The following is an 11,231-nucleotide window of genomic DNA, read 5'->3' on the forward strand; positions in this document are numbered from 1 at the left end:
TGCCCCGCAGGTGCCAGGTTGCTTCCCCCACTGCCCTGTGCTGCATGGGGGGTGCGGGCTCTACCATGAACCTTGATTGCTGCTGCTGCCAGAGCTGGTGAGTGCAGGGCTTTTTTTTTTTTTTTAAGTGCTGGGGGGGAATGGGGCCGGGCAGGGCAGCCATGGGGGCTTCTCCTGCGGCTCCTCCTGCCCAGGGAGAGGTGGGCACAGCCAGAGTAGCTGTGGGAGAACCTGCAGCTGCCTGGCTATGCTTGCCTGGCTGATCCGAATCTCCCCAATTTTTTTCTGAATCGATTTGGAGGCTTCAGATTAGATTCGGACCTTTTAATGGGTCTCCCAATTAGATTTGGAGATTCGGCTGCTGAATCGGGCCAAATCTCCGAATCGAGTTGGCGACCAAAGCTTCGCACAGCCTTCGTTGTCTCCGACTCTGTGAACATCATCCTCACCTATCTGAAAATACCTAGCGCTTGTATATAGTACGAATGCCTGCAAAATGTTTTGCAAATATTCATGATTTTTTTTTTTTTTCCTTTTTCTCTGGTGCGCCTCTTTCTTGTCTCTCAGTTCTGTATAATAATCAGCAGTTGCCTGAATATTGCACTTCAGTGTTTGTTGAATGTCTAGGGGGTGAATAGTGCCTACCACTAATTCAGCTGTTATCCTGTTGTTACCCGAGTGAACCTAGAGTCCCTTTTTCTTCTCCTGCTACTGTCAGGCTGTTTTTCCCTTGGAGACAGTTCTGGTGGGAAGAGGTCATTGGTATAGTTGAGTTACTCAGCTGCTCTTCCAGCAGCAGGACCCAGTATAGTCTCTTCTGGGTCCCGTAACATTTGCTTTGAATCTCGTAAGCTCCAGGGAATCCAGGTGCATAGAGAACACAATGGCGTAAATGCCGGAAGAGCTTGGCACATAAGGGAAGGTGAATGAAGCTGGCTTGGTGTATACTGGAAGGCATACCCGATCCTCCTCCCAGTCAAGTACACGCGGGAAGATTTGGTTGGAATTTTTTCACGTTTATTTCCTGAAGAAAGCTCCGATTTCCACAGTTCCTGAAATAACAGGACTCCTCATTACTTAAAGCAGGAGGCAGAGTATCACGTGTTGTTTCAAGATGAGTGAGGTAAAGGCAGGAGCTGGAAAGAGGCAAAGTCAGGGCACTCGAGATGTGCACCTCCTCTGTGTAAAGGCATTTCTGCCAGCCCGGAGGTATCCAACTCGGTCGGACTTGGCAAGCAGACTGCGTGTGGGGCACGTGCACGAGCTGGAACAGGCCTACGGATTGGCTCCGTGCTCATTATGCTTGCTCGGACGAGCATGAGGCTGGCATATGTGGCCTCTCCAAGACCAGGCAGCCCCACAGGCTGGATGACGGGCTCTGTACGCTGGAGTCAGCCGATCTGACACCCCTGCTTTAATCTGAGGACATATAGCCTGCTTTTGCTAGATGTATTGCTTAGTCTTTCTGGGGTTTTGGTTGTAGCTGTGTTGGTCTCCGGACATAGGCAGGCAAGGTTCTTTGGGTAGATGTGATCTCTTTTTATTAGACAAACTGAGTTGCAAAAAACCCAACTTTTTTCCAGCTACTCAGTTGCTTAGTCTTAACCTATGAGGTTATACTTGGGTACCTGCTTTTGCATTTGGATTTATCTCCTGCCTTTCACTAAGACTGGATTTTATGTCCTTAACGTTTGCATTTGTGTTGCTCGTAGTACGCTATTATTATGCCAACTGCAAAAGCCCCACAGGTCTGGGTCTTAACTATTGGTTTGAATGTTGGTTTGGAGGTAGTTAACTTCTGGTGGGGGGCACATGGGGGAACTGTACAGTTGAATCAAGCTTATTATCTCAGCCCACAACAGTATACTAATTACTGGCTGGAGCATCTTCTTACTCCTTGGTTCCTATCTAAGTCATGGGTTTATTTTTATGCAATCACTTCAAGTGCTGGGTTTTGTGCATCTGAAAAAGCATCTGAAATCACCTGTTTGGGATGCGCTCCATCATGGTGATGAAGGGTAATCTTCGACTGTCCAAGGAGGCAGAGTTGTGCAGTCACAAGCTAACGTGGCGAACAGGGATGATTACCCTGGGCATGTATCCTCCGTCTTCAAAGGAGAAATGTGATATCACTGACCCTGGTTCTGGAAAGGATGGGTTATTTTCTTAAATGGTGCGAAACGCGGGAAATCATAACAGAGCGAATTAGAAGAAACTTAGAGTTCCCCTTGAGACGTCACTTCGGAAAATAATTTTTTTCCTGTCCTGAAAGTGGTGTTTTTTGGGAGCAGTTTTGCAGTTTGTGCGAACAAATCATGTTCTTTCTATACCTGCCTTCAGTTATCTAGTTAAATAGGCTTTCTGAATCTCTGCTCTGAGAAGGAGACGGAGACCGGCTGTACTGACTTTCCTGGCATAGCATAAGAGTAGGCTGGCTACTGGGAAAAGACAGACCAAGAGTACAGTACCAGAATCCTAATTACCTGACCCATTTTATGTTGCATTTATTTACTTGCTTGCTTTTGTAATAGCCTTTCAATACATGAAAACAGAATTGCTGGGTATTTTAATTCTGGTTATATTTTTTAAAGCTGAGTCTCTTTTTATTTTTGACCGTAATATTTAATTATATTGGAAACCTACATTTGTAATTTTTTTTAAATTGCAGGTTAACAGGACCTTCTGGGTATGTAACAGATGGGCCTGGAAATTACAAATACAAAACAAAATGCACGTGGCTTATTGAAGGGAGGTAAGTAGCCACTTCTTAATTTCCCAGGGCTTTGTTTGCAGTAATTTCTTTTACCTGCTATACAATTAAATGAATATTTTGTTTTTGACATTAGTTTTGCTCATCTTTTATGAAATTTTATAGGGGAAAAACACTTGTACAAGAAACTGTTTCTTTTCCCTTCTGAATCCAAGTTTCTAAAGTTTGCATTATAAAACTTGCGTCTTGTTAAGTCTGCACACCTGATTCAAACTCCTTTGGATCTGTGTAAAAATGTCTTAAATAATACAGTTGCAAATCCTCCAGATATCCTGGTTTCAGGTATTTTGCTTAACTGCCTTGGTAACTTTTTTATAATGCTATAAGTAGAGAGATCAAACTTAAAAAAAAAAAAAAATCTTCTGTACATGAAAATTCAATTTTTATAGAAATATTGAACTTTTGTTGCGCTTCAAATGTATATTTGCTCATTAGACCATAATGACTTCAGAGGAAGAGGTGACCTTTTCCCAAAAGTCTTCTAAACTGTGAAAGACCCTCAACTTTCTTTCCTTTTTATTATTGCAATGATCTGTTGGTTACAGTAGTTGTTTTCCAGTCATTTTTAGGAATGGCACTTCTAATGTATATCCTCTGACTGTCATCTGATTCATGGCATAATGGTCACAAGTTTTGTTGGACTTCTTTTTGTGTGTGCGCTGGCGCCAGTTACAAAACCAGTCTTTCCCTCTCTCTTTCAAATTGTGAATGGTCATCTATGATGCACGAAGCAGCTTGGTTTTAAATGAGATTGCTGCTCTAAATCTGTAAAGAAAAGCTGAATTGGTCAGATTCTGAATAAGGAGCAGCTCCTCTTTCACTCATGTTCCCTCTTTTCTGGGGCTTTCATAATGAATGATCTTAGAGGAACTTCTTTGCTGATAAAAGGAGTCTCTAAAAAGCACAAATCTCACAAGAAGACCAGCCCAGTATCCATATGCTCATTAACTTTGGCCTTGGTGGGATGCAGCCTTGCAAACCAGTGTCCTCTACAGCCACCACCTGGGCTCAGACTGCTGAAGATTGTCAACAAAGGGATACTTTACACATTTCTAGTTGCTTCTTACCATCCTGTATTGTTCCTCTTCAAGGTGCCTGTTGTTGAAAGTAGTAGTAAAATGCCATCTACAACTTGGCCTGTTAGAGGAAGTGACTTCGTGATTCAGGGTCAGGGTTTTACCTTCATTATTTGTTTGTCACAAAGAAAAGGGATGGGCTGTCTGCATCGTTATCTCAACAAATGCATCCATCTTTGTAAGTTCAAGGCAAGGACCCTGACTCTGGCCTGCGCTGTCACCACTGCAAGATCCTGGCCCCAGAGCAGCTCCCCACCCTGCCCATGCCACTCTCTACGGACACCTTGGGAGTGCGGATGTGCTGCGGTCGCAGGCCGTCATGGCCCTGCTGCTCCCGGGTCTCCATGGAGGGCAGGGGCTGCTGGGAAATGGAGTCCACCATGGGCCTGATTTTGTCCACCTCTGTTCTAGGTGCTGATAATTGAACAACTATGTATTACGTCAGCAACAGACAGAGCCAATATTATCTCTGCTTTGGGAGGAAGCCGTTTTGCTCCCAAATTTGTGAATTATGAATCAGATCATATCAGTGGCGCTGCACCTTCCTGTCCTTCAGAACGCCGTGGTGAATTAACCCAGCAAGCAGTTCTCAGACAATTTTGCGTGATTAGGCAAAGTTGCACTCTGACAGACCATCTTTTGCAAGTGAAGTTTTCCAGAGGGAGTCCAGTTAATCCAAGGAGTAGCATCACCATCATAGATGTTTTGTCTGATTCCCCAGAGACAGGGCTCTGAGGAAACAGTGGCAAAGATGTAGGACTGGCTCTGATAGTCCCAGCATGGGCCAGGTGCTTGGAGCTGATGTCTCTTCTAAAGGCGCAGACAGAAATGTAGCTCCCGGGTCTAACTCATGGTGCTTCACAGAAAGCACCATGAGTCAGGCCGATCCTTCTGACCCAACAAGTATTAGCTGTTGGGGCAGAACGGTGGGTGATCAGACTCCAAATTGGGGCTGTTTCAGGGAGAGAAGCTGTATCTCTGCCTAGCCCTGCTCCCGGCATGCACAGACGGAAGTTAATGAAGGTACTCCAGTTTGGAGTGCCTTTATATGAACCCTCATATAATTGGGCCCTTTTAAGGTGCTCTGTAGCCACGTGCCTGTGTTTGGTCGTGGCTGTAGAACACTTTCAGGGGCCAGATTTGGCAAAAATTGTCACTTCTGTCTGCACCTTAAGTGCAGCCTCCAGTCTTGCAGAATAACTTCCATATCCTACAGCCACTCCCAGCAGTATTGCACTGATGGCCCTGGATGCTGGCTGGCTCGTGTCCACAGAACAAAAACCCTTAGGCTGAAGTTCAGAGTGTTCTGTTCCAGAGCAAGAAAGCCCCAGCTTGGCTGACTTACAAACTTAGTGGAAGATTTCTGTTTGAGTTTCTACCATCAAGTCTCTCCTTGATGCTCATTTCAGCAGTAGAGGAGTGCTTATTAGCCTTTAGTCTGTAAAGATTTACATGATGGTAATTTCTCTGCTTTGCTTTCCTATCCAGGGCTACACACATGATCCAGTGGGCTTTCAGACTCCTAACATGATTTGCATGCTTTTTCCTTCGTTTTGGAGGCCCTGTATCTCTTGGAACAGCAATATCCTTTAGCAGGGCTTAAGAGTCTCCCTAGTGAGCCTTTGGCAGCCCATTCCCTGTACTCGCTGTAACTTTAGAGTGCTTTATTTGGTGTGTGTTGCATTGTAGTGGATGGGGAGCTTCAGCTCCTCATAGCCTTGTCCTCCTTATACAAAGTCGCACAAGGGCAGGGTTGCTTTTTGGGCCTCCTTGAAGTTTCTTCCTCAAGCTGTTCAAGTTGCATGGAAACGCAATCTATTCCATTCCCCATTTTCTCCCCCCAAGAAGATGATGCAGTCAGTCCCAGGGGAAGCTAAATTTCATGCACTTGATGTAGCAAGAACATTGTCCTTTCATGTTGGCTGGTGGAATCGTTCAGGAACATGCACAGGTTGCATTGGCTTTTGTAGAGAAGGTTAGTGTCTGGCATTATCTTTACAGATTATCTAAGTTTCCACCTGTATAAGACCTTGTGAGTTAGCCAGGTTAGATTTGCCGGGCCATATTAGAGCTCTCTCGGCCCCTGTTGTAACAAGAGGTCTGCATGTCTGAAATCACTAAGGCATCTATTTGGAGCTCAGTTCACATCCCTAGCGAGTACTGTTCTTTTTGGGAGAAGCTTTTTAAATCTGTGGTGTGCTTTGGTTAGGCTGTCTTGCATCCTATGTTTAAGTCTTACCCACCTCCCAAGCAGAGAATTGCATATTGGTCATCCAGAGTGAAATGTGTGCGAGTAATCAACTGAATGACAGGCGACTTACTGTGTAGTAATTTGCAGTCCTTTGAGATCTTGTCCACATGAATTCCATGCCCACTTTTCTTCCCATTTCTTGACCAAAGTATTTGGTATTGGCAAAGAAATGGACAGTTATGTCGCCGTTACCTTTTAGACCTTCAACAGGGGGGTAGCAGGGAGGCAGGTAGTATAGTCGTGCCTGCAGAAGACATTACTAGCCAAAAAAGAATCCACTGTCTGATGCCTGAGGTGCGTTTGTCCACGTATCTTGAACAAATACAGTAACTAAGTTGTTCTGAGAGTTGAACTGCACATCACGGCAGCTTGCAAGTGCAGTCAGTTATGTACTGTTTGAATTGTAACTTCATTTCCCCCTTCTTTCCCTCTAGGCCAAACACAATCCTAAGGCTTCGGTTTAATCACTTTGCAACTGAGTGCAGTTGGGACCATTTGTACGTGTATGATGGAGACTCAATTTACGCACCGTTACTTGCAGCCTTTAGGTAAGTCCCACAGCATGCAGTATGAAACTTGTATATTATGCCTGCAGCTTTGATTTCAGGTTTAAAAATGTATTCTAGTAACCAAAGTATATGGCACAATGTGTATTTTGTGGATGGTAAGGGTACCGTTTCTTAAACCATAGGCCAGCAACAGTAAAAATGATGATTATTTTTTTTTTGCTGCCTGTGTTCAGTTATTCATGTACTTGAGTAAACACACATCCATGGTTTTTTATATGCAAAAAAATCCTTTGCTAAAAACATTGGAGCCTTTTTTATGGAGGGTATTTAGTATGCCAGTCCTATCTGCCTGTAGGAGATGGGGTTACTTGTGGTAGACAACTATATAGGGTGTGCTCCTGTAGATGGAACTAGCAACTGCTGCTGTGATGCATTCCTTGCAAACCAACTGGTATCCTCAGACTTGCATAATTTAACCATGTTTTTAAAGAATAAAATGTTAAGCTTGATCCTGCCAGCTATCTAGGAAGAAATGTTTTTGTTTGCTTCTCTTGGAAGATGTTCAGAGAGCACAGTGATGGGGTAATCATTTAAAAACCTGTGCAGATGAAATGAGATTCTCCCAGGGCACGTACCATACTAGTTGTTATTCAAGTCATCCGGGTGGCTAGTGCAAAAGGTTAATAATTTACATTCCCACTAAAGTCCTAAAACTGACGTGCTGATGTCAACGTCTGTTTGTTTGTAGCAATAGGCATCATTGCTCTCGCTTCCTTCACTTTGAATTACTGTATTTCACGGTGTACAAGTCGAGTTTTGAAGCCCAATTTTTAAGTCTTAAAATTCAACCTCGACTTATACATACACCATATCAATACTTTTGACCTCTATCGCAGCGCTGGCCTGGCTTGGCCCTGGCCAAATCCCAGCCTGGCCCCGAGCTGACCTTCTTTACCTACCAACAGCATCCCTGTCGCTGGAGGCCACGGGGCCTGGGCCCAGCTCGAGCACAGCCTGCGGGCCTTGCCATCACTATGGAGGTGTTGCTTGGCTGGGCACCGAGCCTGGCCCCATGCCCTGTGAACAATGTTGCTTGGCCCATGGCAGCTGAGCAATGACCCCGTTCACGTCCCCTGCGAGCGGCACTGGGCTCGTTGCTCGGCTGGTGCGGCCCAGGCAGCACTGCTTACAGGGGATGGGGCCAGACTCGGTGCCCAGATGAGCGACATCTCCATAGTGAACTCGCAGGGGATGGGGCCATTCCAGCTGAGTGCTGAGCCTGGTGCCACTTGCAGGGGATGGGGCCAGGTTTAGCACTCAACTGTCACGGCCCAGGCAGTGCCGCTCACAGGGAATGAGGCTGGGCTGGGTGCTCAGCTGGCATGGCCCCATCCCTTGCAAGCAACACTGCTTGGGCCGCGCCAGCTGAGTGCCAAGCCTGGCTCCATCCCCTGCAAGCAATGCTGCGGCATGTGTCCACCTCCTGGGTGCCTGGCCCACAGTGAGGGCATACAGGGGCTAGTATAAGTTGACCCCATAATTCTGATCCAAATAATTAGGTCAGCTTATACACTGGATCTACAAAGTTCCTAAATCCAAATTTTTTTGGATCCAAAAAATGGGGTCAACTTATACACTGAGTCAACCTGTACACCATGAAATACGGTACATGATTTCCAGCTTAGGTGCAAATGGGTAATGACCCGTTGGACTTGCATCCTCCGTGATCATCTGGTTGGCCAACTGTATCCAGAACTACTGTTTCAGCTGAACTTACCCAGTTCCTCAATTCAGTTTTAAAATACTGTTTCAAAAGTGCTTTGCACTTTCTGTGAGTGCCTTTCTACTCTGTATGGGGCGAAGAAAATGAGTATAGGGGTATAGACCACAGGTATGAAAAAATGATGCTTAAAAAGGATCTCAGCTTACCAAAGAAAATTTAAATTTTTGTGGGGATGGAGGCTGTACACTTATTCTTTTACTGAAAGCAGGCATATTGAAATATAGCTTTTTTGAACTTCCTTTAAACTATTGTGAACTTAAGCAGGAATCGCAATTACATTGTCTTTCTCATTTTATTTATTGGAAAACTTTACAGAATTAAGAGACTAAAGTAACTTGCCTAAAAGCACACAGTGAGCTGATACGTGAGTTGAGGAAAAAATGCCATCGTGACTTCTAATAGTTTGCTCTAATCAAGCTAATTCTTAGTATGCTGTTGTAACAGTGGTATGAACCTGATCTGTGCCTGCAGTGCTCATATCCTTTCCAAAAAATGTTGGGCTTTTAAATTGAGGGTGTAGGTAGTTCACAACATTAACATTTTGTGATTCATACTTCAAAACCGTGTTGTAAATCACCAAGAAGTCTGCGCCTGAGGAAAAAAGAGTACGAGCTTAATACAGCAGCACTTTCAAGGGAACGGAAGTTATACATCCAATTATTTTTTTGATTGCTGCTTTAGTCGGTATTTGAATTACACTCTTCATTAGTACAGGACGGTTTTGTTCAGTAAACAGACTTCAAGAAATAACAGATGCATCTAATTTTGATGGAGGGAGAGTAAAGGCATCTGTTGAGAATTTTTTTTTTCACTTTAAGTGCTGCTGAAACACTTGTTGAAGTCCTCAATCTTGACTGCTTTTGCTCTTTTCCTCTCCTCTCCAGCCTTCATTGTCTGTGTCTTCCACGAACACATTTTACTTTTTACTGTGCTGTCCTGTAAAACCTTCCTAAATGTATGTGCAAAGCTTACTTAGCCCCTTCTCTTCAAGGCCCTTATCTGTTGTGATGTCTAGAGTAAACGGCTTTCTGATAACATCTGGATAGTTGCCAGGAGGAGTTGCCAGAAAATGAACAGAATTCATCAGGGAACCAATATTTATATTGGAAGACAATCTGAAGACCTGAGTCACCCTGGAGTAGGCACATTTCATGCACTTCACAGACCTTATCTCCAAAGAAAATAGGCGAAATACAAGAAGTAGGGGTAATAAATGCACATAATGAGAATGAAGGAGTAACGGAAGGAAAATGTGAGCTTAGGTACTTCTAATGGACAGATTTCAGGTCTCTGTTCGCTTGCCTTGAACCTTTCAAATGGGGTGCATGTTTAGTCTATGTTGATATTAGTCAACTGATCTTTTATATCACGTTGGCCAGGGTCAGTTTCTTTTAATACTTTTCTGACGCGCCTCTAGAGTTTGAGTTAAAAGCTCTAGACACTGGACAAGGGAGATGAGGTTGATGTCAGCTCATCTCCCTTGTGGATGAACCTTTTGTGGATTTCAAAAAAGCCTTTGACTTGGTCTCCCATGATGTCCTCATAGTAAAATTGGGGGACTGCGGCCTTGACAGCCTTACATGGCTGGGGAACTGGCTCCATGGTTGGACCAACAGAGTGACAGTCAATGGAACCGAGTCAGCGTGGCGCGTGGTGACTGGTGGTGTCCCCCAGGGATTGGTACTTGGACCAGTACTCTTTAATATACTCATAATTGATCTGAATTTGGGTGTCAGAAGCGGGCTGGCTAAGTTTGCAGATGACACCAAATTATGGGGAAGTGCGGTGACACTAGAAGATAGACTGGGGATTCAGGCTGACTTGGGCAGGCTCATAAGGTAGGTGGATCAAAACCTTATGACATTCAACATGGAGAAATGCAAGGTGCTCCACCTTGGGAGAAAGAACCCACATCATACTTATAGGCTCGGCAGTGCTACGCTCACTAGCGCCACGACCGAAAGAGACTTGGGGGTCATGATTGATCACAGTCCGAACATGAGCCACCAGCGTGATGCTGCAGCCAGCAAAGCAAACAAAGCCCTGGCTTGCATCTACTGATGCATCTCAAGACCCAAGAAGTCATCCTCCTGCTTTATTCAGCCTTGGTGAGGCCGCACCTAGAGTACTGCATCCAGTTCTGGGCTCCACACTTTAGAAAGGATGTGGAGAAGCTTGAGAGAGTGCAGAGGAGAGCCATACGCATGATCAGAGAGCAGGAGAACAGGCCTTAAGAGGAGAGGCTGAGGGACATGGGACTCTTCAGCCTGGAGAAGAGAAGGCTCAGGGGGGACTTGTTGGCTGCCTATAAGTACATAAGGGGTGTGCATCAGGAACTGGGAGAACATCTGGTCAACAGTGCACCCCAAGGGAAGGCAAGATCTGATGGTCACAAACTGCTGGACGACCGTTTTAAACTGGACATAAGGAAAAACTGGAAAAGGACTGGAAAAGGGCCAATGTGGTCCCCATTTTCAAGAAGGGGAGGAAGGAGGACCTGGGCAACTATAGGCCAGTCAGTCTCACCTCCATCCTTGGCAAAGTCTTTGAAAAAATTATCAAGGCTCACATTTGCGAGAGCCCGGCAGGACAAATTATGCTGAAGGGAAACCAGCACGGGCTCGTGGCAGGCAGATCATGCCTGACCAATCTAGTCTCTTTTTATGACCAGGTTACGAAACTCCTGGACACAGGAGTAGGGGTAGATGTCATATACTTAGACTTCAGGAAGGCCTTCAATACGGTATCCCACCCCATACTAGTGAACATGTTAAGAGGCTGTGACTTGGATGACTACACAGTCCGGTGGGTGGCGAATTGGCTAGAGGGTCGCACCCAGAGA

At 45.1% G+C, this 11,231-nt stretch overlaps 1 protein-coding gene across 1 annotated transcript in view; it reads left to right on the top strand.

Moving 5' to 3' along the window:
* The first annotated feature begins 883 nt into the window (after positions 1-883).
* The window catches only part of ATRN (attractin), a 179,528-nt gene continuing 169,180 nt past the window's right edge, over positions 884-11,231 (top strand). Inside the window, exons 1-3 of the mRNA XM_025200696.1 lie at positions 884-888; positions 2,669-2,752; positions 6,532-6,645. Of these exons, the coding sequence (XP_025056481.1) occupies positions 884-888; positions 2,669-2,752; positions 6,532-6,645 (203 nt within the window). The remainder of the gene's footprint in view (positions 889-2,668; positions 2,753-6,531; positions 6,646-11,231) is intronic.

The sequence above is a fragment of the Alligator sinensis genome, unplaced genomic scaffold (assembly GCF_000455745.1).
Source record: "Alligator sinensis unplaced genomic scaffold, ASM45574v1 scaffold12_1, whole genome shotgun sequence".
Classification (NCBI taxonomy): domain Eukaryota; kingdom Metazoa; phylum Chordata; order Crocodylia; family Alligatoridae; genus Alligator; species Alligator sinensis.